Source organism: Protobothrops mucrosquamatus, unplaced genomic scaffold, assembly GCF_001527695.2.
Source record: "Protobothrops mucrosquamatus isolate PMUCROS unplaced genomic scaffold, P.Mucros_1.0 scaffold3859, whole genome shotgun sequence".
Classification (NCBI taxonomy): Eukaryota; Metazoa; Chordata; class Lepidosauria; order Squamata; family Viperidae; genus Protobothrops; species Protobothrops mucrosquamatus.
The window spans coordinates 40007-67564 of record NW_015389809.1 but is presented as its reverse complement, the minus strand read 5'-3'; the positions used below and the strand labels follow the sequence as shown (position 1 = coordinate 67564).

The 27558-nt window shown below is 47.0% G+C and overlaps 1 protein-coding gene across 1 annotated transcript in view; it reads left to right on the top strand.

Annotated features, from left to right (window-relative positions):
• Positions 1-190: 190 nt before the first annotated feature.
• ADGRD2 (adhesion G protein-coupled receptor D2) overlaps positions 191-27558 on the top strand; it is a gene marked incomplete at its 3' end in the record, with an annotated part of 51127 nt that continues 23759 nt past the window's right edge. The window contains exons 1-9 of the mRNA XM_015827670.1: positions 191-307; positions 417-581; positions 19200-19263; positions 20617-20850; positions 21962-22600; positions 24307-24392; positions 24822-25103; positions 25303-25414; positions 26978-27134. Of these exons, the coding sequence (XP_015683156.1) occupies positions 191-307; positions 417-581; positions 19200-19263; positions 20617-20850; positions 21962-22600; positions 24307-24392; positions 24822-25103; positions 25303-25414; positions 26978-27134 (1856 nt within the window). The remainder of the gene's footprint in view (positions 308-416; positions 582-19199; positions 19264-20616; positions 20851-21961; positions 22601-24306; positions 24393-24821; positions 25104-25302; positions 25415-26977; positions 27135-27558) is intronic.

The window sequence follows — 27558 nt, the reverse complement described above, 5'->3', positions numbered from 1 at the left end:
CAGAACTGGACTGTCGGACAGCCCCATACAGGGCAAGGGGACCATCATCCCCAGCAGAACTGGACTGTCGGACAGCCCCATGCAGGGCAAAGGGACCATCATCCCCAGCCAGAGCTGGGAGTGTCACACATCCTCATGCAGGGCAAGGGGACCATCATCCCCAGCCAGAGCTGGGCTGTCGGACAGCCCCATGCAGGGCAAGGGGACCATCATCCCCAGCAGAACTGGACTGTCGGACAGCCCCATGCAGGGCAAAAGGACCATCATCCCCAGCCAGAGCTGGGAGTGTCACACATCCTCATGCAGGGTAAGGGGACCATCATCCCCAGCAGAACTGGACTGTCGGACAGCCCCATGCAGGGCAAGGGGACCATCATCCCCAGCCAGAGCTGGGAGTGTCACACATCCTCATGCAGGGTAAGGGGACCATCATCCCCAGCAGAACTGGACTGTCGGACAGCCCCATACAGGGCAAGGGGACCATCATCCCCAGCAGAACTGGGCTGTCGGACAGCCCCATGCAGGGCAAGGGGACCATCATCCCCAGCCAGAGCTGGGAGTGTCACACATCCTCATGCAGGGTAAGGGGACCATCATCCCCAGCAGAACTGGACTGTCGGACAGCCCCATGCAGAGCAAAGGGTCATCATCCCCAGCCGGAGCTGGGCTGTCAGCCCCATGCAGGGGAAAGGGACCATCATCCCCAGCCAGAGCTGGGAGTGTCACACATCCTCATGCAGGGCAAGGGGACCATCATCCCCACCCAGAACTGGGCTATCGGACAACCCCATGCAGGGGAAAGGGACCATCATCCCCAGCCAAAGCTGAGAGTGTCACACATCCTCATGCAGGGCAAGGGGACCATCATCCCCAGCCAGAACGGCTGTCGGACAGCTCCATACAGGGCAAAGGGACCATCATCCTCAGCTGGAGATGGGAGTGTCACACCACCTCATGCAGGGTAAGGGGACCATCATCCTCAGCCAGAACTGGGCTGTCGGAGAGCCCCATGCAGGGCAAAGGGACCATCATCCCCAGCCGGAGCTGGGAGCATCACACCACCTCATGCAGGGCAAGGGGACCATCATTCCCAGCCAGAATTGGGTTGACAGACAGCCCCATGCAGGGCAAAGGCTCCATCATCCCCAGCCAGATCTGGGAGTGTCACACAACCTCATGCAGGGCAAGGGCCCATCATCCCCAGCTGCTGGCCCATCACTCCAGCTGCTGGGTGCTGCATTGCCAGCATCCCGAGGATAAGATGTTGCTGTCCCCATAAGCCAGTAGGAGAGAGGGAGCATTGGGACCCCCATCATCCCCATCCACAAGAGGAGTGGTTATGCTCTTGGGAGGTTCCATGGTGCTGTTGCATTCAGCACCCATCCTCCCCAGCCCCATTGGAGGGAGCTGTTCTCTCAGCTGGCCCCAAGGAGCCAAGGGAACGGAAGGGTGCTGGACCAGGCTTCCATCATCCCCAACCACAAGAACTGGACCTGGGCAGATTAGGAAAACCCTGGCCGAGCTTGATAGGATTGAGACAGGACACCAACTCCCATAAGCTCCGGCCCAAATACTTCCTGCCTGTCTTGGCTGGGGAGGAGGGACCTTGTAGTCCCACCCTAAGATAAGGCAGCAAGTTGGAGAAGCCATTCAACTCCAACGCTCACTTCTGACAAAGGCCAAGTTGGAAGAAAACAGGAGAGCATGACTCCCATCATCCCCAACACCAGCAAAAATTCCAATCCAAAGAACAGAGGAACGGGGTCAGTGGGCCAACCTGGCCCCAGGACCTCCTCATTTTGGGTGCACCCCAAATTGTCCATCGCAGAAGCCGGAGATCCGGTGTCTTCGGCCCCAGCCGAAGGGGACCAGGCGCCTTCCCGCCCTTAGTGAGATGTCTAAGTTGGCAAAACCATCTTGACTGCTCCATCTGATCAAGTTATGCACAATCTTTAATGCTCCGAGGTGAGTGACAGCTACTTCTTCGGGCGGAAAGCCGCAGCATAAATCATGCATGGGGTCCAGCCGGGTGGCTAAACCCAAGACCCTTGATGTCTGCCCACCTGAGGAATAGCTACGAGCGCATGGCCCTGAGCGCCTAGGCAGCCAACGGCGAGCCAGCCTCTAATTGGCTGAAGGGGATGTCCGGAGAGAGCGGCGGATAGCGACAATCTCGGCTAGCGTTGACCTCCCGGTCCTGTTGGGATTTGTCCAAGCTTGGGAACAATTGTCTGGCTNCCCAAGACCCTTGATGTCTGCCCACCTGAGGAATAGCTACGAGCGCATGGCCCTGAGCGCCTAGGCAGCCAACGGCGAGCCAGCCTCTAATTGGCTGAAGGGGATGTCCGGAGAGAGCGGCGGATAGCGACAATCTCGGCTAGCGTTGACCTCCCGGTCCTGTTGGGATTTGTCCAAGCTTGGGAACAATTGTCTGGCTCCCTGAGAAATCTATTAGAGCAAAAAAAAATAATAATAATTAAAATTATATAAATATATATATATCTTCAAAAAACAAGCTGTGAGCACCAGGAGTATATCAAGCTAAAAAAGTTTAATAACACAAAACATATACACACCAAGCTTTCGTCGGAATCCTTCCGACATCGTCAGGGTTACGTGCCAGTCCTAAATATATATATATATAGGATTAGTTACGTGCCAGTCCTATATATATATATATAGGATTAGTTCAGTTTCCATTCCAGCGGGAACGTCTGTATCCTCAGACACGGCCAACGAAAGCTTGCGTGGCTTTTAAAAATCACATTTGTGCTTGATGTACTCTCATTTGCCAAAGCTCGGACAAGATCCCGTGGTCACGTTTAAACTGTTGAATAAATGCTTTTGAGATTTAAAATAAGAGTTCCATTTTCATTTATCCCCGCCGCCAAGCGGCGTTTTATGCAGATTCAGGCAAAAATCGTCTCCTGATTCGGTTCTGTTTTCTTCACAGAAGTATGTCTGTTTCACCTCTTATTTTGTGAGGGACAAAATGAATGAGATGATTTTTATAAGAATAATGTAAGCTGATTAAAAAAAAAACGTTATACGTAGATGTTGTTGTTATCTGTATAAATATGAAAAAAATGTCTATTTTTAATCATTTTACATCTATATAAATAAAAATGTAAATGTTCGCTTGTTCAAAATCTGAAATCTCCGAAAGTTCTTCACCGATTGCTTTGAAATTTTGACACAATGTTGCATTCGAATACACGCGTGTTTTTATATACCTACTGTTATATAGATGTCACACCTGTGACAGGTAAAAACATGCTTTTCCATTTAACCAGACTGAGCCACAGCAACGCGTGGCCGGGTACAGCTAGTTGAAAATATTAAGAATTATATTTGTTTAAGGCTGAAGAAGGAGAATACAATTGGGAGAAGGGAAGATCGAAGCAATATTTGTTGTTGTTGTTAGTTGCGAAGTCGTGTCCGACCCATCGCGACCCCATGGACAACGTTCCTCCAGGCCTTCCTGTCCTTCTGGAGTCCATTCAAGCTCACGCCTACCTATATTAATTAATACACTAATTATGGAATTATCAAAATTAATCATTATGGACTGTTAATTAATTATTATTGCTTTTTTCCCCAGACATATAAACCAAGACAACACGCTGTACACCAGGCCCTGGAGATTGTTATTGTAAAAAACCAATAAAATATTTTTTTTAAAAAAATATTTCAGAGATTTAAAATAAGAGGTTAATCTTCATTTATCTCCACGCCAAGCGGTGTTTTATGCAGATTCAGGCAAAACCATCTCCTGTTTAGCTTCTGTTTTCTTAACAGGAGTATGTCTGTTTCACCTCTGTTTTGTGAGGGACAAAACCCACTTCCAAACAGTATAAGATCCACACTTTGTAAAAGTTATCCATCCTTTTGGAAACTTATTCTCGTGTCCCAGTGGAAAAAAAATCACTTTTTAATTTTACTGCAGGATGGAAAGCTAGGATTACAAACTGACCGATTAACAATAATGTTTCGTCAACAATGGAGACATTATACATTTAGTCCTCAACTTACAATAGTTTGTTTAGTGGCCATTCAAAGTTATAACACTACTGAAAAATGTGACTTAGGACCGTTTTTCACACTTACGACCAATGCAGCATCCCCATGATCACGTGATCAAAACTGGCAACTGACTCGTATTTACGACCTTCGGAAGCCAGATTGATAAGTTACTAACTTATCAACTGCAGTAACTCACTTAACAAATGTCCCACTTAACAACAGAAATTTTGGACTCAATTGTCATAAGTTGAGGACTATCTGTAAACCGGTGAATTTTTCTACTTTCAGAAATTTAGTAAAGAAATGTAAAAAAATTGTTTAGCGCAGCCAGCTTTTTAAAAATATTCTTTTCCATCCCACCTTGTTTTTTATAAACAAGGTGGTGTCTGAAATGGTATAAAGTGTCCTGCTTGAGTAGGGGGTTGGACTAGAAGACCTCCAAGGTCCCTTCCAGCTCTTCTCATTCTGATAATTGCCACGTTTTTCATCCCGGAACAATCTGAATCAAACCAGTTTGAGCCTTAAAGGGTTTGAATCAGATGTTATTGGAAGCAGATTGCTTTATTTATTTAAGAAATTGAACATGGGCGTGATGGAAAAAGTGCCACCAGACTCCTGGTAAATAAATCACATTTATTACATTCTTCGATGCGACGGCGGGGTAAATAAACGTAATAAATACTTAAAATATAAAGTCTTTTTAAAGTCATGTTCTGCTCCTCGTAACCGTATATAGACCCATCCAGAGAACCGGTTTGCAAGTCCCGAAATTCATTAAGGTTTTAATTTCAATTTTAATTCTGCATTTTAACCTTGGAAATGAAGAAAAATACATACCGAAAAAGAAACACAAAAAAAGGATTTATTTTAAGTCTTCTCCCCAAGCTTGGTACTTTGGGGCGTGACTGGGACTGACCCAGATTCTGACCCAGGTCTTTTGACAGGTGGGAAAGGACCAGCTGGAGCATCCTAGGTCAAACAAGTGTTTTTCAGCTATTCCCAGGGAACAGCGGGTGCGGGGTTGCAAAATCAGCAGCTTTTCCGCTAAATTAGTTGCCGAAGGCTTAGAAATACCGCAGTTTAATTGAGATGAAGTTTTCCTAGCCACAGGGACCCCAGGCAGGCGCTGAGCAATGTGCTGCAATTCTGGGGGGGGGCAGAGTTGGGGAGGGGGTGTCTTTGCAGCTGCCTCGCTCTCTCTTGCATTATGGGATTATTTTTTTCCAGAGTTGTAGCTTTGGAGTTTAGAACAGAATAGAATAGCCGAGTTGGGAGGGACCTTGGAGGTCATCTAGTCCAGTGGTTCTTAACCTTTTTGAATGAATCGCCCCCTGGAGCCAATGAGGAAGTTGTCATCGCCCCCCCCCCCCGTCTCAATCACAACATAGGAAAGGCTATTGTATTCTATTTTCTATTCTATTCTGTTCTGTTCTGTTCCGTTCCGTTCCGTTCCATTCCATTCCATATTCTATTCTATTCTATTCTATTCTATTCTATTCTATTCTATTCTATTCTATTCTATTCTATTCTATTCCTTAATTCTATTCTGTTCTATTCTATTTCATATTCTATTCTATTAAAATTGGCTTGCTGTTTATAGCAAGGCAGAAGTAGCTTTCCAATTTTTACAGGGTTTTTATTTTCGTCGTGGGGCTGTGTTTTCCCGTCCTCCCCCCCCCTTCCTTTTTATTTTTTATTTTTCACGTGATGAAGTTAAACTAACGTCTCCTCCAGGGTGATCGAGGGGCATCAGAAACGGCTTGGCATCCAAATGGCTGAGCAGTTGGTGGCGAGAAGTCTGGGGGGGAAAGAAAAACAGCAGGTTTTCGCTAGAAGGGACAACGGTTTTATTTCCCTCTTGGTCCAGGATAAGGAAGCAGATGTCGTCGGATTATTGTTTTACCTCCCAGTAATGGAGCTGCCTCTCTTCCTATCCTCCCAGGTAGGACGATACTTTCCAACAAATGTGCAGGTATGGCTGCCCGGCTGGGGCACAGCGCCTCCTGCTGCCACCTGCTCATCCTTACGTCCATCACGAACGGAGCCTGTTTTACAGTTCTGGATTTAGAATAGAGCAGGAAGAGACCTTGGAGGTCTTCTAGTCCAGCCCCCTGCTCAAGCAGGAGGACCTATGCCATCTCAGACAAGTGGCTGTCTAGCCTCTTGTTAAAAATCTCCAGTGATGGAACGCCCACGATTTCTGGAGGCAGGTTGTTCCACTGGTTAATTGTCCTCACTGTCAGGAAGTTTCTCCTTAATTCCAGGTTGCTTCTCTCCTTGATCGGTTTCCAACCATTGTTTCTCGTCCTGCCCTCTGGTGCTTTGGTGAATAATGTGACCCCCTCTTCTTTGTGGCAGCTCCTCAAATTGGCCCAAAGTCACCCAGCTGGCGGGACTAGAACTCACTGTCTCCTGGTGATAGGTCCAAAGTCACCCAGCTGGCTTTCATGGCTAAGATGGGACTAGAACTCACTGTCTCCTGGCGATAGGTCCAAAGTCACCCAGACACCTTTTATTGCCAAGGAGGGACTAGAACTCACTGTCTCCTGGTGATAGGTCCAAAGTCACCCAGACACCTTGTATTGCTAAGGAGGGACTAGAACTCACTGTCTCCTGGTGATAGGTCCAAAGTCACCCAGCTGGCTTTCATGGCTAAGCAGAACTAGAACTCACTGTCTCCTGGTGATAGGTCCAAAGTCACCCAGCTGTTTTCATGGGTAAGGCGGGACTAGAACTCATTGTCTCCTGGTGATAGGTCCAAAGTCACACAGCTGCTTTCATGGCTAAGGCAGAACTAGAACTCACTGTCTCCTGGTGATAGGTCCAAAGTCACCCAGACACCTTTTATTGCTAAGGAGGGACTAGAACTCACTGTCTCCTGGTGATAGGTCCAAAGTCACCCAGACACCTTTTATTGCTAAGGCAGGACTAGAACTCACCGTCTCCTGGCGATTGGCCTAAAGTCACCCAGACACCTTTCATGGCTAAGGCGGGACTAGAACTCACCGTCTCCTGGTGATAGGTCCAAAGTCACCCAGATACCTTTTATTGCTAAGGCGGGACTAGAACTCACTGTCTCCTGGCGATAGGTCCAAAGTCACCCAGACACCTTGTATTCCTAAGGAGGGACTAGAATTCACCGTCTCCTGGCAATTGGCCCAAAGTCATCCAGCTTGCTTTCATGGCTAAGGCGGGATTAGAACTCACCGTCTCCCAAAGTCACCCAGTTGGAATTTCATGGCTGACTTAGGCTTGACTTTTCCATGTTGGCAACAATTGCTCAAGGGATGTCTGTGGATAGCCAAAGCGAAAGAGTGTTGCTGGAGGCCAGAAGATGGCAGCCTTGCTTTCTTCTGCAGAAACAGAAAGAAATTATAAAATTGGCCAAACAATGGAATATGCTGTCAACTCAATACAGCCCTTTCGTAAGCATCAGGTTGACATTTCAACTTCCGGTTAGCTTATCACTCCTAGCCAGCTGGACAGGCAGCTGATCATTAAAAGGTGCTTAATAATCAAGGTCTGGGGTTGTCTGAAGGGATCTTTTGCAGGCCAAAAGGGACACTCAGGGAGCAGGATGGAAAAATGATCGTGGAATGCACAGATCCATTATATTCACCTATATTTTGCTTGCAAACATAAAGAGTTTTCTGGAAACGAATTGCTGGTGTTAATCTAAGAATCTCAGCTAGGAGAGTTTTGACAGAATCCAGGGGCTTTTTTTGCGGGTATCTTCCCAAGCAAAACATTTCAAATTGTCACCCTTTTTTGAAGCTGATGGGGCGATGTTCCAAGAATACCAAGATGCATTTATCGTCAGGCATAATTGAAGGGTTTCAATTTAATCTGGATTAAATTAAATGAATGCAGGTACAATTTAATTCTACAGTGCAACCCGGATTGTATTTTATTCTTCTGAGCAACCTTAGCGTTTCTTTCGGAGAGATTCGTGGGTGTTTAAGAATAACGACACAACATATTTGAGTTATTAAACCCTATTTCTTATTGGCATACCCTTTCTTAAGACAGTTTAGGAGACTGCAAATCAGTAAATATAGGTCGTTACTTCCCAGAAACCCACAGCAGCAAAAGAGAATGGTATTTATTTTTGGAAAATTCCTGTCTGAGAGGGGTTTTGCTAATATTGGTGGCAATTTAAAGAAACCACAACTTTCTTGGCTTGGATGAAGTCCTAATGGGGCATTTGCTGGGCAAGATACATTACTTAGAAGGAGGAAGTTAGTGTTTAAAATAAAAAATCCAGCCAAATACTTCAAAATAGGTAATCTCCAGCTGCAGAATTTTAAAAAAAAATTCCCTCTGGTCTCCTTTGAGCCTCTCAAGGAAATGAACTTTCGTGATTTGCTATCCAAGTTGACAGGTTCTAGAACACAAAATACTTTTCCGCATTGCCAAAGGAGCCTTCACCGAATGAAATGGGAAAAGACTGGGGGGGGGGTTTCCACTGAGGTCTGATCTCAGTGGAAAAGTTCTTTTGCTCCCTGTTGAGACATACAACAGCCAATTTTGGTCACCCTATCACAAAAAAGATGTTGAGAGTTTGGGAAAAAAAATCAGAGAAGAGCAACTAAGATGATCAAAGACCTGGAGACTAAAACATACGAAGAATGGCTACGGGACTTGGGTTTGGCTAGTATAAAGAAAAGAAGAAATAGGGGAGACATGATAGCAGTCTTCCAGTATCTGAGGGGCTGTCACAAAGAAGAGGGGGTCAGGTTGTTCACCAGAGCACCAGAGGGCAGGACGAGAAACAACGGTTGGAAACTAATCAAGGAGAGAAGCAACCTGGAATTAAGGAGAAACTTCCTGACAGTGAGGACAATCAACCAGAGGAACAGAAATCGTGGATTCTCCATTACTGGAGATTTTAAAGAGGAGACTGTCTCCAGTCTGATACGGTAGGTTCTCCTGCTTGAGCAGGGGGCTGGACTAGAAGACCTCCAAGGTCCCTTCCAGCTTCTATTCTATTCTATTCTATTCTATTCTATTCTATTCTATTCTATTCTATTCCATTCCATTCCATTCCATTCCTTATTTCTATTCTATTCTATTCTATTCTATTCTATTCTATTCTATTCTATTCTATTCTATTCTATTCTACTCTACTCTACTCTACTCTATTCTACTCTACTCTACTCTACTCTACTCTACTCTACTCTACTCTACTCTATTCCTTATTTCTATTCTATTCTATTCTATTCTATTCTGTTCTGTTCTGTTCTGTTCTGTTCTGTTCTGTTCTACAACAATCTCTCTCTTTTTTAGCCCAAGCACCAGGCTATGGGCCAGGCGAAAGTCAAAAACCACACTTTTTACGGCTGCCAAATAGCAACCACATGGATCAAGAATTTGTCCTCTTTGTGGATGAAGAAAGAAGCTGGGATGGGCAGGATTTACGGCTGTGATGGGCCCGCTGCCTGCCGTGAGCTCAGAAGGAGACTATTGTGGGTGAAAATCTTAAATTCAACGCTGGAGGCATGTTTTTTTTTTTTTTGCCTGATGTTCTCTCTCCTCCCATCCATCTTTCGGGTTATCATATCGATATATTTTCCTCGTGTACCTTTTCACTGTTTATTTTATTGTTCTGCTATTTTACCTCTGTTCTGTTTACACACTTGTCATGCCTTCCTTTTTATTGCTGTGAGTCGCCCCACTGCGAGATACATTTTTAAAAAGCAATAATTAAAAATGCTCATGGGAAAACTTGATAAATTTCCACCTTCTCTTTCTCTTTCCCGAAAATCCGATCCCTTCTCCGTAACCTTTCTCTAACCATAAGAGGCTTTTAATTTAACCTTTTAATTGCCAAAAAAAGAGAAAAAATTACCATCAGCAGAAATTGGGAACACAAATCCTGCCTCGGTTTTCCAGGGAAGTTACGTTCCCGTCCTCCCCCCATCCTGCGTCTCCATAAATCAGAGCTTGCCTTGTGTGTTTTCAACCCTGGATAGCAAATGTATAAAACTGTGGCTGGCTTTTTTTTCCTTCCGAAATTACTCGCAGTTGCCCACACGGTTTGCCAGTGGGAGAACTGCCTGGTCTTTGATTTAAACATGATAATAAATATTTTATTTTTTAAAAAAAAAGAATTATTAGGGAGGGGAGAACAGGCTGAGGCGTCTTCCCTCGGGCACCCCTGAGTGCCAGGGAAGAATGTGGGCAAGGGAACTAATTTCTCCTACCCTTTGGAGAAGTTCCTAGGTTACGCCGTTCTTAAGCGAGAGGGCACCAAAGAATTCAGCCGTGCCCACTGCTCCCTTGCCTCTTTCTCTCCCCCCCCCAAAAGGCTGAATCAACAGCTGGTGTCCTGCCGCAACGGCCCACAATGACTCCTCTTTGGGCAAACAATATACTTGTCATGGGAAAACATAAAACCTGCAATTAATGGAATAGTCTCCAGGCTGCTCTTTTCAGTCCGGACAATGAGAAGCAACTGGAAGAGAAAGATTAAACCTTCCCGGGAAGCCAGCCTAAATGGCCCCTGGCGAGGTTTGTTTTTGCAAAAAAAAAAAAAATTAAAACTCCCCAACCGAAAGCGCAGAGGGACAGCAAACGGGAAGGAGCGGAGCCGTCCACGGAAGGAGGCGCAGATCCGTTCCGAACCCCCCGGGGTTTATCCCATCGATGGCTAATAGATCTAAAATAGATGGGTGGCTTTTTTAAAAAAAATTTTGGATGGTTCGATTAAGTCATTTTAGACGGCAAGGTTTAATTAGGCCAAGCCAGGCAGGCTTGATGGTTCTCCAGAGGGGAGGGCTGCCTCTTCCCTCTGGAGATCCAGGTTCAGCTTGGATCGCTTGGTGTCTGTTGCTAAGCAAAGCGCCGTCCATCATCATCATCATCATCATCCTAGCCGTTGTCCATCCACTGCGCGATGAAGGCCTTGTGAGAAGTCAGACCCTCCCCCGAGAAGGAAATATTAAAAGGGCAGAAAAACATATTTCCTCAAAGGAGCTTAAAGCATGCCTGGTTTTTCTTAATAGCCCCAAGTCTCCCTCCCCCAAGCAGAAAGCAGCTCTGTAGAAATGCAGATGTAAATAATCCATTCAGAAAGATTGGAGGACTCCAGCTAGAGGTTTAGGAAGACAAAGACGTCCAACATCTACCTACCCCACCCAAACTCTAATAATAGGATTAAACCACAGATGCTAAAGAGGCACACTCAGACTCAGCTCAAAGTACATGACACAGGAAATACAAAGCCTCGAACAGGCTTATTATTATTATTTATTCATTAGACATAAACCTCAGTCAACTGAACATTCAAATTGGCATGGCGCTGATGGTTGACACGGGTTGGTGCCAGCATCCTAGGTGTCAACCAGGTACCTCCTTAAAATATAAGATGTTCCGAGTAATAATAATAATAATAATAATAATAATAATAATAATAATAATAATAATAATAATAATAATAATAATAAAAAGTTGGAAGGGACCTTGGAGGTCATCGAGTTCAACCCCCTGCTCAGGCAGGAAACCCTTTTGGACAAATGGCTGTCCAGTCTCTTCTTAAAAACTTCCAGTGTTGGAGCATTCACCGCTTCTGGAGGCAGGTTGTTCCACTGGTTAATTGTTCTAACTGTCAGGAAGTTTCTCCTTAGTTCTAGGTTGCTTCTCTCCCTGATCAGTTTCCATCCGTTGCTTCTTGTCCTGCCTTCAGGGGCTTTGGAGAATAGCTTGACTCCCTCTTCTTTGGGGCAACCCCTGAGATACTGGAAGACTGCTATCATGTCCCCCCTCATCCTTCTCTTCATTAAACTAGACAGACCCAATTCCAGCAGCCTTTCCTTATATGCTTTAGCCTCCAGTCAGACAGTGAGGACAATTAACCAGTGGAACAGCTTGCCTCTAGAAGTAATAATAATAATAATAATAATAATAATAATAATAATAATAATAATAATAATAATAATAATAATAATAATAATAATAATAATAATAATAATAGTAGTAAAGTTGGAAGGGACCTTGGAGGTCATCGAGTCCAACCCCCTGCTCAGGCAGGAAACCCTTTTGGACAAATGGCTGTCCAGCCTCTTCTTAAAAACTTCCAGTGTTGGAGCATTCACCGCTTCTGGAGGCAGGTGGTTCCACTGGTTAATTTTATAGCATTGCTGGAGTTATTGCAGGAAGCTGCAGTTTCTTGATGTATTTTGCAAAGTTTTTGGACATAGTGCCCAGTGCCCCGATGACAATGGGTATCACTGTTACACGTTTCATCCATCATCGCACAGATGATGATGATGATGATGATTATTATTATTATTATTATTGACACCGATGGATAACTTTTCTCTTCAACCACAGAGGGATGCTGTTCTTGAAAATTACGCTTAGCTTGCTGAATCCCTGCCAATCCCATTTTGCACTTTCATAGGAATACAAAGGGAAGCCTCTGGACCAGAGGGGGATTCCTAGTTTCCAGAGAGATTTTGGCAGGGACTTTTGTGGGAAAAGGAAGCGAGGGAGAGGAAACAGGCAAATGTTCTGGAAATCAGGCCGTTGTAGGGCCAGCTCACCTCTGTCGCAACCTTGCTTTTCCAAAACACTTGCAGGAGCCAAGAATTTGAGGGGCTGGGCAGGGAATCCCCTCTTAACCAGAAAAGTTTGAAAAAAGGGCAGCCAGAAAGTTTTTCAGATTTATCACTATTTATAGATTGACCCTTTGTTTATTGTTACGGAGAGCCCGTTTGGTCTGGAGGTGTAAGTGCTGGCTAGGAAGCAGGAGACTCTGAGTTCAAGTCCTGCCTTAGGCCTGAAAGTTGACCGGGAGACTTTGGGCCAGTCCCTCTGTCTCAGCCCAACCCACCTCGCAGGGTTCTTGTGAGGAAAATAGGAAGAGGGAGGAATGTTAGGCATGTTCACCAGGCCTTGAGTTGAGCATGAAAAAAAGGTAGGATGGAAAAGAGTATATTTTTTTGGGTAAGGTTTTTAATAATAATAATAATAATAATAATAATAATAATAATAACAACAACAACAACAACAACAATAATAATAATAATAATAAAGTTGGAAGGGACCTTGGAGGTCATCTAGTCCAACCCCCTGCTCAGGCAGGAAACCCTATACCATTTCAGACAAATGGCTGTCCAGTCTCTTCTTAAAAACTTCCAGTGTTGGTGCATTCACCGCTTCTGGAGGCAGGTTGTTCCACTGGTTAATTGTTCTCACTGTCAGGAAGTTTCTCCTTAGTTCCAGGTTGCTTCTCTCCTTGATCAGTTTCCACCCGTTGCAATTCAGTAGTACTTATTCAACAAACGCGTTGCCTGAGTTTATCATTCACTAATACGAATTTAATTCCTAATCCTTTATCCTTGGAAAAAGAGCATTTTTTTAAAAAAAAAAACCGGGATGTGCTAAACAATTTCCTACGTGTCTTTTTTAAATTTCTGAAATAAGAAATATTCACCGGTCCACAGGTAATAATAATAATGATAAAGTTGGAAGGGACCTCGGCGGTCATCTAGTCCAACCTCCTGCTCAGGCAGGAAACCCTATACCATTTCGGACAAATGGCTGTCCAGTTTTTTCTTAAAAATTTCCAGTGTTGCCGCATTCACCGCTTCTAGAGGCAGGCTGTTCCACTGGTTAATTGTTCTAACTGACTTACAACCACGATGGAGCGCAACATTTCTGTTGTTGAGACCTTGATCAAGTGAGTTTTGCCCCATTTTGCGACCTATCGCCATCGTTGTTCAATGAATCGCTGCAGTTGATCCGTCGGTAACCCGGTTGTTAAGTGATATCCGCCTTCCTCCCATTGACTTTGCTTTCTGGAAGGTCGCCAAAGGGGATGATCCCGTGATCCCGGGACACTGCGACCGTCGTAAGTATGAGTCAGTTGTCAAGCGTGTGAATTTTGATCACGTGACCGTGGGGGAATGCTTCAAAAGTCATAGCTGGGTGAAACGATCATAAGTCACTTTTTCCCAGTGCTGTTGTAACGTTGAACTCACTGAAAGTTGAGGACCACCCGTACTTCAAAGGGACATTGGCGTGTAGAAGACTTAGCCAGAAAATAAGATATTTGATTCTACACATATTAACTGCGGCAAGAATTACGTTCGCGCAATACTGGAAAGAACACAATATACCACCAGAGGGACTGATCATTCAGAAGATATATGAATGTGCCAAAATGGATAAACTCACTTTGGAACTAAAAGAAAAAGACGATTCGGAATTTTACGCGGTTTGGGACAAATGGCATACCTGGATAGATAATAGAAACAAAAGTTGGAAATACGCATAAGGTTATTGTGAGTTAGATATTGAATGTATATAGTGTATATATTGTATAGAATGTTGATCCGCAGTATATAAAAATGACACAGTCTGCTGAATATGTACTAGAGTTTTATAAAGGAAAATGGTAATAAAAACTATTTAAAAAACAAAAAAGAAGAAGACTTAGCCAGCCCTCATCTTCCTGAATGTGAAGTTTGTTTAAGTTGCATCAAAGTTAGAACAAGCCTGCAACACACTTGGGGTTCTGTTACGGCTCTTGGGTGTCCTCCAACAAGAAGGGTTAACCCCCCCTCCCCCAGATCTTCGGGGGGGGGCACTCTGAAGTTTTTTGTCTCGAAGAGGCCTGGGAGGCACAATCACCTCCAAGAAAGAGTCAGAATCAGACTAGAACTGGATGGGACCTTGGAGGTCTTCTAGTCCAGCCCCCTGCTCAAGCAGGAGAGCCTAAACCAGGGGTGTCAAACTCAATTTCATTGAGGGCCACATCAGCATTGCGGTCCAGGTGGGTGTGGCCAGGGTGGGTGTGGCCTACTGGGTGGGCGTGGATGGAGTGGATGTCACCTACTGGGTGGGCGTGGCCAGCTCTACATCGTTCTCGTCAAGGGTGCCTGTGGGGGCCTGGGCAGGAGTGGGACAGATCTGAGGGTCTCTGGCAGAAGGGGGTGGGACCAGGGCAAGTGCCAAGGCATGGTCCACTGGAGGAGCCTCACTGTTCCTCTCAAGCCATGTGGGGGGGGGGCTTATGGAGCTAAGACTGAATGCATTTCAGCATAGATGGCCACCACAAAATTGTACATTGACTCCCGGCTGGCCTGGGCCAGGGCCAAGGTAGAGGGGGCCATTCCCTCACTGTTTCCAGGATGTCTTCGCGGGCCACATGAAACCACTCCGTGGGCCGCATCCGGCCCCGGGGCCTTGTGTTTGACATGTCTGCCCTAGACCATTTCAGACAAGTGACTGTCCAGCCTCTTCTTAAAAACCTCCAGTGATGGAGGACCCACAGCGTCTTGTGGCAAGCTGGTTCCACTGGTTAATTGTCCTCCCTGTTAGGAAGTTTCTCCTTAATTCCAGCTTGCTTCTCTCCTTGATTAGTTTCCATCTGTTGTTTCTTATATATATAGGGACCTTGGAAGTCTTCTAGTCAGAATAGTGCTGGGAGGGACCTGGGAGGTCTTCTAGTCCAAGCAGGAGACTGTGTACCATTTCAGATAAGGGACTGCCCAGTCTTTTCTTAAAAAACCTCCAGTGATGAAGCACCCACAACTTCTGGTGGCAAGCCGTTCCCCTGGTTAATTGTCCCCCCTGTTTAGGAAGTTTCTCCTTAATTCCCGCTCGCTTCTCTCCTGGACTAGTTTTCCATCCAGTTCTCCTGCTGAGTTGGGAGGTTTCCTAAGGACCCTCCACCACGTTCCTCCTTTTTTTCTTCTTCTGCTGGTTGTGGGGAGGGAGCCGGTCCAAAAATGTGCCCCCCTCACCCGAAGCCTGGGAACCAGCTGCTATTTTCCCTGCCGGTGAATCATACGGGGGGGCGCCCCCTCCCAGCTTGGGCCCTTGCCCAGAAAGGAGGGGGAGAACCTTTTGTGCCCTCGCTTCTCTGCTGGCTCTCGCTGCTGGGAAGAGGGGAGCGGAGGAGGAGGAGGACGAGGCGAGGAAGAGAGAAGAGCTGCACGGCCCTCCCTGGGGCGGGGGGGGGGCGCGCGTCCCCGCCGCTTCCTCTCGCCCACCGCCGGTGGGAGACGCCGCCGCGATGCTTCAGCCCAGCCGAGCCGGCCCCGAAGACTTGGGGCGTTGATCCTCACCCCGTCCTTCCTCCGCGCTTGGAGAACCGACGGCGGGACTCTGCAGCGTGCGCCCTGGGCGCGCGTCGGAACGCCTTTCTCTCCAGGTCTCCTTCGACGGTGGGGCGCGTGGTTTGGGGGTGTGTGGAGGGGGGGAGGGTTTCAGAGCTTCGGCTGGATCCCCTGGGGTGGGATAAGGGGAAACGGGGCCACTCCCAGCCCAGCCCGGGGCGCCAGGAAAGACGGGGCGCTTTTGGAGAGCTTTGCGCGCAGCGTCGCCTTCACCCCGTCGGACTCCGGGGGTCGCCCGTAAGGCTGGAGAGGGGGGGGGTCTCCGCGATCGGGGGTGGGAATAAGCGACGGCCCCAGCCTCTCCGGGCGCGGAAGGGTGGGAAGAAGGCAAAGCAGCAACCGGAGGGGGCGTGTGGGAAGTCCCTCGAGCGTTCCGACGCCGCGAAGCCAGAAATAGGCGTCTGGAGCCCCTTTCCTAGCCTTGGAACTGACTGAGTGGCTCGGTTCTCCCCACCATCCCAGGCAAAGCAGCCCACCGAGCGGGACGCAGCGCCCTCGGACCCTCCTGGTGGCTTCGGAAGAGGCAGCCTTCTTTTCTTCCTGGCCGGAGATGGCTTTTCCCCCTCGGTGGATCTGCCTGAGCTGCGGAGCCGGGATTTTGCTCAGTTTCCTGGTGAGTTTTGGCTCTTCCCAAAGAGCCGCGACCTCCTTGCCTTGGGGATTTTACCGTTTCCACTTGGGGTGGGATTCTGGGTGGTCTCGAGTGGTGTGGCCTTCCCGCATCCTGAAAGGTCGGCATCAGATGAAGGCCACACGTGGAATACCGCATCCAGTTTTGGTCACCATATTACAAAACAAATGTTGAGACTTTGGAAAAAGTGCAGAGAAGAGCAGCTAAGATGATCCAAGGCCTGGAGACTAAAACATACGAAGAACGGCTGCAGGATTTGGGTTTGGCTAGTCTAGAGAAAAGAAGGACTAGGGGGGACATGATAGCAGGATTCCAGTATTTGAGGGGCTACCCCAAAGAAGAGGTGGGTCAGTTTATTTTCCAAAGCGCCTGAAGGCAGGAGAAGAAACAAAGGATGGAAACTGATCACGGAGAGAAGCAACCTGGAATTAAGGAGAAACTTCCTGACAGTGAGGACAATTAACCAGTGGAACAGCTTGCCACCAGAAATCATGCGTGCTCCATCACTGGAGACTGGACAGCCACTTGTCTGAAATGATATAGGGTCTCCTGCTTGAGCAGGGGGCTGGACTAGAAGACCTCCAAGGTCCCTTCCAGCTCTATTCTGATTGATTGATTGATTGATTGATTGAAATGGTCTAGGGCCGTGGTGACGAACCTATGGCACGCATGCCACAGGTGGCACACAGAGCCTTCTCTGTGGGCATGCGCGTCATCGCCCACTGACCTTCAGCTGGGTTTTATAAAATCTTTTCGCTTTAGGCCTCCTCCGCCGCCGTGTTAAAAAAAAAAAGGTTCAATCAATCAATCAATTTCAACTTCTCGCAAAGTTGGATTTGATTGATTGAACTTTTTAGTCCCACCCAGTCTGCCGTTACCACTGAAGCCACGCCCACCCAATGGGCCACACCCACCCAATGGGCCACACCCACCCGGCACCCGACGATGCATGTGAGTTTTGGGTTGCAGTTTGGGCACTCAGTCTCTAAAAGGTTCGCCACCACTGGTATAGGATCTCCTGCTTGAGCAGGGGGTTGGACTAGGTGACCTCCAAGGTCCCATCCAGATTCTATTCTGATTGATAGCATTGATAGAGTTGGGAGGGAGAAAAAGAGATCACCCCATCCCGGCCTTGAAGGTGTTTCCTGGCTGACGACGGTCCTTTTGGACCGATGTGCAACTAGGGAGTGCAACTTATGTGCGCATATCAGTACATATTTTCCACACTTCTGGTGCTTCAGGATTTTAATGGCGTTTCTTTCCACCACAACTTTCAGTTCTGCGGCTTTTCTGAGAGGACATGGGACGGTTTTGAAGAGATGCCACCTGTGCTTCAAACTCTTAAGCAAACACCCCCCTCCCACCCACCCCACCCCCGAGTTGGCAAAGATTCCTAATTCCGAACAAACTTCCTAATTGACTGCCAAAATGTGATCTCAGCTGGTTTGAGTTTTGCATAGGTTTGGCCAAAGGATATAGCTGTGGCTATGGAGAAAGGTCTTTGAAAAACACTCGAAACACACTCTGCGCTAGCTCAGAGGCCTTTCCTTCCCCCATTAGGCAGCACCAGTTTTTTACGATGTAAAAAAGATGTTGAGACTCTAGAAAGAGTACAGAGAAGAGCAACAAAGATGATTAGGGGACTGGAGGCTAAAACATATAAGGAACGGTTGCTGGAACTGGGTATGTCTAGTTTAATGAAGAGAAGGACGAGAGGGGACATGATAGCAGTCTTCCAGTATCTCAGGGGCTGCTCCAAAGAAGAGGGAGTCAAGCTATTCTCCAAAGCGCCTGAAGGCAGGACAAGAAGCAACGGATGGAAACTAACCAAGGAGAGAAGCAACCTAGAACTAAGGAGAAATTTCCTGACAGTGAGAACAATTAACCAGTGGAACTACCTGCCTCCAGAAGCGGTGAATGCTCCAACACTGAAAGTTTTTAAGAAGAAACTGGACAGCCATTTGTCAGAAATGGTATATAGGGTTTCCTGCCTGAGCAGGGGGTGGGACTAGATGACCTCCAAGGTCCCTTCCAACTTTATCATCATTATTATTATTAACCAGTGGAACAACCTACCACCAGAAGCGGTGAATGCTCCAACACTGGAAGTTTTTAAGAAGAGACTTGACAGCCATTTGTCCGAAATGGTATATAGGGTTTCCTGCCTGAGCAGGGGGTTGGACTAGAAGACCTCCAAGGTCCCTTCCAGCTCAGTTATTCTGCTATTCTGCTAATCAGTTTCCCGGTTCCTTCAGCAATTTCTGAATACTTATTTATATTTAAAACACCTTCCTCCTCTTTAGAGAGTTGAAAAAAACCCAGGATTTGGGAGCATGGGGTTTGTTTTTTTTTGCAACACCATAGGAAGGGGGCAATTTCCTGTTCCAGAGGTGGTCTCAAAATTGAATTTCTTTTTCCAGGTCGTCCTTCCCTGGAGGAAGACGCTGGCCTTCACCATTCCTGCAGAAAACCACGTCACAAAAGGTTTGCGTTTCTTGGTCTGCTCTGACGCGTTTCCATAAAGGGCAGCCTTTTCTTGGCTTGCAAATGGTTTAAAGCTCTCCTTCCCCCCCCCGCACCTTTTGGGGGGAAAAATACCCCCCCAAATCAAATTTGGGTTCCCCTCTCCTTTGGGAGCTCTGCCAGTTGTTATTTTGTGCTCCAAGGGTTGACTAACCCCGAGGAACGAAGACCATAGTAAGTTTCAGAAAAGGTTTTAAGCTGCTCTTCTCTCTTTCCTTCTCCTCCGTGGCTGTTGTGAAGGAAGGATGGCTGAAGGCATGGCTTCCAAAAAGTTCTTTTCGGGGTGATGAAAGTGGGGGGTGTTGCCCCCCCAAGCTCAGAGGCAATTGGGTGGGAAGAAGACCCCGGGAGTGAAGAAGTAGAGACATTTGGGCTTCTCTCAAGAAGCAAGAAGAGAATGACCCATTTTCCTTCTTCTTCTCCATCTCCATGTTCACCACACCATCGTCATCCCTTTTCCGTTGTTAGTACCATTCCTCTTTCTCTTCCGTCTTCTTCTCCCTCTTCTTCTCCATGTCCATGTCCACCACATCGTCATCTCTTCTCCTCCTTCTCCATCGTTATCATCCTTCCTCTTTCTCCTCCTCCTGCTCCCTCTTCTTCTCCATGTCCATGTCCACCACACCATCATCATCCCTTCTCCATTGTTATCACCATTCCTCTTTCTCTTCCTCCTTCTTCTCCCTCTTCTCCATCTCCATGTCCACCACATCATCCTCCCTTCTCCTCCTTCTCCATTGTTATCATCATTCCTCTTTCTCCTCCTCTTCTTTTGCCTCTTCTACTCCATGTCCATATCATCATCCCTTCTCCTTCATCTTATCACCATTCCTCTTTCTTCTCATTCTTCCTCTTCTTCTCCATCTCCATGTCCCTGTCCACTACACCAACATCATCCCTTCTCCTCCTTCTCCATTGTTATCACTCTTCCTTTCTCCTCATCCTTCTCCCTCTTCTTCTTCATGTATATGTCCACCACACCACCTTCCTCTTTCTTCTTCATCATTACCATCATTCCCTTTTCTCCTCCTCCTTCTTCTCCCTCTTCTACTCCATGTCCATGTCCACCACATCATCATCCCTTCTCCTCCATCGTTATCATCCTTCCTCTTTCTCCTCCTCCTTCTTCTCCCTCTTCTTCTCCATGTCCATGTCTACCAGCACCATCATCATCCCTTCTCCTCCTTCTCCATCATCATCATCCCCCCCTTCCTCCTCCTCTACCACCACCTCCTTGCTACTCATACCAACGTGTAACTAGTTGCAGTGACTTCAGAGTTTTGGACATCTCTGTCTGGCTGGTTTTCTCTCCAGGTTCCAGTCCCTTCCCTCTGGTGTTTGAGACGCCAACGGTGGTCTATGAATACGTGTCTGATCTGCTGGACTGGTGGCACGCCAACGTCTACTGCCAGCAGCGTTTCGCTCAGTTGCCCTCAGAGAGCTGGGAGGACGATCTCTCGTATTTGGGCCAAAACTTCTCCCGCCGGCTCCAAAGTGCCATCTGGATAGACGAGGAGGAACTATTTCAGCGGAAGCCAAAGCAGAGGCGTGAGTAGAGCGGCGCCATCCATGAGCTGCAACTTTGGGGTGGCTGGCGGGGTGGCTGAGAGACGTCCTGAGATGGTGAGCATGATCCCTTAGGCCATGGCCTCGGTGCGACGGGAGCGGATTGTAAGTCAATCAAGTCATCGTTCTGGAAGGGATCTGGCCTTAAATCCTTCTTGGAATCCGAGCTGATCCTTTCTCAAAACTGGTTCAAGAGACCTTACAGTTTCTGAGCAGAAGCGTCTTCTCCTTCTCCTGCTCCTCCTTCTCTCCTGCTCCTTCTGCCTCTCCTCCTTCACTCATTCTTCTTTTCTTCTTCTCCTCCTTCTCTCTTTCTTCTCCTCCTTCCTCTATCTTCTCCATCTCTCCCTTTCCACTCCCTTTTATTCTTCTCCTTCCCCACCATTCCTCCTCCTCTTCTTTCTTTTCCTTCTCCTCCTCCTCTTCCTCCTTCTCCTCCTCCTCTTCCTCCTCCTCCTCCTTCTCTTCCTCTTCCTTCTTTTCCTTCTCCTCCTCCTCCTCCTCCTCCTCCTTCTCCTTCTCCTCCTCCTCTTCCTTCTTTTCCTTCTCCTCCTCCTCTTCCTCCCCTCCTCCTCCTTCTCTTCCTCTTCCTCCCCTCCTCCTCCTTCTCTTCCTCTTCCTTCTTTTCCTTCTCCTCCTCTTCCTCCTCCTCCTCCTTCTCTTCCTCTTCCTTCTTTTCCTTCTCCTACTCTTCCTCCTTCTCCTCCTCCTCCTTCTGTTCCTCTTCCTTCGTTTCCTCCTCCTCTTCCTCCTCCCCTCCTCCTCCTCCTTCTCTTTCTCTTCCTTCTTTTCCTTCTCCTCCTCCTCCTCCTCCTCTTTCTCTTTCTCCTCTTTCTCCTCCTTCTCCTCCTCCTTCTTCCTCTTCCTTCTTTTCCTCCTCCTCCTCCTCCTCCTCCTCCTCCTCCTCCTCTTCCTCCTCCTCCTCCTAACTTCTCTTCCTCTTCTTTCTTTTCCTTCTCCTCCCACTCCTCCTACTCCTCTGTTTCCTCTTCCGTTTTCTTCACCTCTTCCTTTCTCTTTAATTTATACCCTTCTGTGGCCCTCCTTCCCTAAACAGCCTCTTAACCTTCATTTTTGCACCAATCCTTTCCAGGCGTCCACTCCCCCTCCATCCTGATATTCAAGAACAAAACAGACACCAAGTTTGTGAAGGTTCTGGCTGACTTCCCAGTCATGGCCGCAGTGAGCGCTTGCGCCCACGTCCAGTGGGACCCCACGGCCACAGACGTCTCGACTGTCTTCTCCTATGCGGTCCCAGCCTTCACCAATGAATTCCAGCTGCGGGGCATCGTCGACAAGGACCAATTCGTCAAGTTTGCCATCATCCTCCATGGCCATCACTCCCCTTACCTGCCGGTCTTCCGCACCGACAAACGGTGGCACCACTTCTGCGTCACGTGGCAGCAGCCCAACGGCTCTTGGGTCATCTACGCTGATGGGAAACAAAAGGCCTCATCCGCCGGGCTTGCCCCTTCCCGAGCCCTTGATGGCCACGGGACGTTCATCATTGGACAAGATCAGGATTCCCTGGGTGGCGCTTTCAAGGAGAAAGAATCCTTCAGTGGGAACCTCACTGACCTACAAGTTTGGGCGAGGGTTCTCAGCCAAGAGCAGGTGGAGAAAGTCCGCTCCTGTGTGTCCATCAGGGAAGGTCTCATCTTTGACTGGAGGAGTGACCTCTTAGAAGTGGAAATAAGTGTTCAAGAGGCCACGGTGCAGCTCATCTGCCCAGGTGAGTCCTCCTTGGGGGTTAACACTACGGGCTGCCTGTTTGAAACCCATTGAGTGGTGCACTGCTTCGTCCACTAGCATAGACTGGTCCTTGGGGACTAGAGAAGGACACTCCTGGAACAGGAAAAGCTTTGGTTGATCTTCCAGCTGCTCTTGGAGAATTCAATGCTCTTTCTACCTCGTGGTCAATCCAGTTCTTGTCAAAAAAAGAGCCGTGTGTCCCTGCATTTCTTCCACCGTTGATCACGAACTATGTAGGCCGGTGGTTCTCCACCTGTGGTCCGCGGATTGTCACAAGAAGTCCACGTAGGCTTGAAGAAATGTTATGATTTGAAAGTTGAGTTAAGTCTTGGGGGATCCGTGGCCACAAAAGGTATTTAAAGGGGGTCCACGGTGAAGAGAAGGTTGAGAACCGCTGATGTAGGCCAAACCAGGATCATGACTTTTAGTTGCCTGCAGTTAGGGAAAGGATAGTGCACGTCAAAATAGACGTATCCAAAAAAATGAGTCAAGGTGTACAGAGATATTCAATTTTCCCATGCGAGGATGTCCCATATCCTTTATTTTCTGCTCTGTGGAAATCTCTGCTTTCTCCTTTCCTCTTATCCGTTTGAAGCCACGTTTCTCCAAGAGGTTTCCTTGTGGGCCACCAAGCCCTTCCGCCTGGGAGGTCCCCGTTCCCCTCATTAGCATGCCAGTAGATAGAATGCTTGTAAACGTTCTGTGACATCACAGCAGCACAGCCAATGAGGTGGAATGGGCGTGGCCCACCAAGAGAAAATGCTTGAGGTAAATTGAAACAATCAGGTGTGTTATTGGTGCTTGGATCAAGATAGATGAGAGAGAGAGAGAGAGAAAGACGATAGATAGATAGATAGATAGATAGATAGATAGATAGATAGATAGATAGATAGATAGATAGATAGATAGATGATAGATAAATGTTGGATAAAAGACAGATAGATAATAAATGATAGATAGATGATAGATAGAGAGAGAGATGATAGGTAGATAGATGATAGATAAAAGATAGACAGATAGATGATAAATGATGATAGATAGATAGATAGATAGATAGATAGATAGATAGATAGATAGATAGATAGATAGATAGACAGACAGACAGACAGACAGAGAGAGATAGACAGATAGAGATAGATGATACTGTAGACAGACAGACAGGTAGGTAGGTAGATCTTCTCATGTATTTCTTGTGTCTCCATAGCCCCTGTGGAAGAATGTCGTGTTTTCAAGGTCACCCATGGAAGCCAACACAGTCCCTGCTCAGTGAAGTTACCTTTTATCTGTCGCTACAGAAAAGGTAGGTCAGTTTGGACCCCCTCCACCTTCTCAGGAGCACCGCCCTTGGGGTTGGGTTCTTTGATTAAGCTTAAGAAGACCCGGTTCAAACCATGGTTGTAAGCCATGACGTTGTAAAGATGTGACCCATCTGATTTTATGACCTTTTTCTGTGGTGGTCAATAAGCGGTCACCATGGTTGTTAAGCAAAACCAATGCCGTTAAGTCGAGGACTAGCTGTATTGAGACCCAGGATGAGTTTGGACCAATCGTCGCTGCCTAGAAATGTATCCTAACGTGTATAAAATGAAGACCTGGAAGGAAAAGAGAGAAATCAAAGCAAAAATGAAAATAGCTGGGCCCCAAGAAAAGGTCCATGTCCATCTGTGGGCTTTTCACCCCGTCCAGATCTTTACTTCCAGCTGAAGAAAACCCAGTCAGAGCCTGTCCCACCATTTATCGCTCGTGTGAATGCCCAGGCGAACACGACCGTGGTAAGTAAGTCTAAGAGATCAACCCCGATGCTACATCTCCTTGAGTCCCTGGGGATTGATCCTGAGGTCCATCTGAAGCATGTCCTCTCCAGCCAGATGGCCCATTTCTCCAGTCCTGAAGCCAGGAAGCATCTAGGTTCCTCAATCATCCTCCTTGTAGAATCCGTAGATTCCTTGGCTGGTAGCCTCCCAACCTATCTTCTGAAGAAGGTGTAGAGACAGTGCCCTCAATAGTCTGGTATCAAGAATAAAGAGTAAGTCCAGAAGATGCCTGGTCAGCAGAAGAGGGACCGAGGTCATCCTGTTAACGCAAGAGAGAGAGGATGCTTTGCTTGTTCTCCTCTCTGGCCAAAATTAGGTTCAAGAAGACCATTAAGGCTGATCTGCCCATCTAGCTTCTCTAACTCCAGTCTCGTTTCCCTTCTGCAGATTCCTGAGAACGTCTTCCAGGCAGATGTCCGAGCAGTGACTATTTCGGCCGCAGCTAATAGATTGGGGGTCGTGGAGAAGATCCTGTCCGAAGCTCAACCTCCTCCTCTGGATGCCTCTTCTCTCCTGGGGGTCTTCCAGCTTTTGAAAGAGGTGTCCGAGGTAGAGGTGGTGGAACCAGGTCAACTGGCAACCCTGGAAGAGCTGGGCCAACATTATGTGGAGATTACAGGGAGACTCCTGGAGGAGGACAATACAGATCATTGGTCTGAGACCAAGCTGGTAAAAATAACACTATTGGGGAGGGGTCTTTGAGAGGTATCTAGTCTACTAAAGAGAGGAGATCCATAGCTACCTAGATCTGACAGACGTCTCTCCAACCACTGATCAGGGTTATCCTTTGCTTGGAGGTTTGATCTACCTGGCAACTGAGATACAAAAGCTCAGGTGGTCCTCTTCCAACTGTTCCTGTCTTCTCCAGATCATTGGGGGACCCATGAAGGTGGTGGAAAACGTGGACAAAATGGCTTCCAGCCTCCATCAGCTCCTGAGCCCCAACAGAGGGAAGGTTACCTTTCACAGTAAGAACATCGGTAAGTTGAGACCAAACTCTCAGCCATCCTGCCATGGGTCATGTCCTCGATCCTGTGGAAATGGTTGGGGTGAAGAAGGTTTTTCTGGGGGTTATTAGAGGACCTTTGTCCCTCGCAGGGAATTCTGGGAGTTGAAGTCCACAAAGATGATGAGGGGATTGCAGGCTAAAACATATGAAGAATGGCTGCAGGAACTGGGCATGGCTAGTCTAGTGAAGAGAAGGACCAGGGGAGACATGATAGTAGTCTTCCAGTATTTGAGGGGCTGTCACAGAGAGGAGGGGGTCACCCTATTCTCCAAGGCACCTGAAGGCCAGACAAGGAACAACGGATGGGAACTGATCAAGGAGAGATTCAACCTGGAAATAAGGAGAAATTTCCTGACAAGGAGAACAATCAACCAGTGGAACAGGAGTTGCCTTCAGAAGTTGTGGGAGCTTCATCACTGGAAGCTTTCAAGAGACTGGACTGCCATCTGTCAGAAATAGTAGAGGGTCTCCTGCTTGAACGGGGGTTGGACTAAATGACCTATAAGGTCCCTTCCAACTTCTATTCTATTCTATTCTATTCTATTCTATTCTATTCTATTCTATTCTATTCTATTCTATTCTATTCTATATTTCATTTCATTCCATTCCATATTCCATTCCATTCCATTCCTTTATTCTATTCTATTCTACAGTATTCTATTCTATGCTATGCTATGCTATGCTATGCTATGCTATGCTAGTTTCTATTCTACTCTATTTTCTACTCTACTCTATTCTATTCTATTCTATTCTATTCTATTCTATTCTATTCTATTCTATTCTTCCATTCCATTCTCTATTCTGCTCTAATCTATTCTATTCTGTTCTGTTCTGTTCTGTTCCGTTCCGTTCCGTTCCATTCCATTCCATTTCATTCCATTTCATTTCATTTCATTCTCTATTCTATTCTATTGTATTCCATTCCATTCCATTCCATTCTCTATTCTGCTCTATTCTGCTCTATTCTGCTCTATTCTGTTCTATTCTATTCTATTCTATTCTATTCTATTCTATTCTATTAAAGGGACAGAGGTTGAGAAATGCTGATCTATAATACATTGCTGGAATTGGTGGGTGAGCGGAGGCGGCATAGAAAACGGATCAGCTTCCTAAACTGAGAGTTGGCCTCCCTGCCACAGGTCCCCATTAAAATCTGGGGCAGCCTCTTCTCACCGGGTGCATCCTCCATCATCCCCATCCTCTGAAAGGACCGTCCCTGGTCCCTGACCTCTGGAAGATGCTTTTGATGCTCTTTTGGTCAGTGGCCACGAGAGGGCGCCTCCTCCCTGGCTGCTCAGGAATCCTGCCGTTTGTTGGCTTAAAAGTTCATTTCCGTGGCTCTTTTAATACCATATTTCAAAATTAATTTAACTTAGGTGGGCACCATCTCTCTGCAAGATGTGCAACGTGCCCCTTGTTTTTCTCCGCACGGAGAGGAACCTTCGCAAGGCACTTGAGCAGTCTTGTGTGGAAATATTGTGGGGTAATTCCACGCACGCCCAAAGTGATGCTGGTCCGGTCTGTCGGCTTGCAGGGATTGAGGTGCGACGGGCAGAGCTGGGCCCAGAGAGAGCTGGCAGCGGGGGCTCCCTGATGCCAACCCACCGTTGGGACCAGCTGGATGCCATCGAGATCCCAGCAGAGGAAGTGGAGCGCCTGAGAGTGAGGGGTAAGGTCATGGATGATGGCAGGTGGGTTCTCAAACAGTTCCACCTCCCTTCTGTTTGAGTCTTTGTGGCAGAAAACCTACCAGGTTTGGGCGCAGTTTTAAAGAGGTCCAAAGGAGAAAGTTAGATTGGAAGAACTCCAGAGAAATCAACAGGTACGAATAAAGGAGAATATTTGTAGTTCAGCGTTGACGTGAAGGGTCCTTGGCGCTCTCTGAGCTTGGTGGTTTTCTTTTTTTTTTCTTTTTCTTTTTTTTAAATTTTTATTGACAAAACAATTAAAACAAAAAGGGACATGACATGACGTTCCAGTATACATAATCCTAGTAATTCGTTCCTTATCATATTTAAAGTTCTAAATATACATCTCTCTACATATTAACACATAATTTTATATACCACAAATTTAAACTTTAACTCAAAACCCGACCAGTTCTTCTTGACTCAT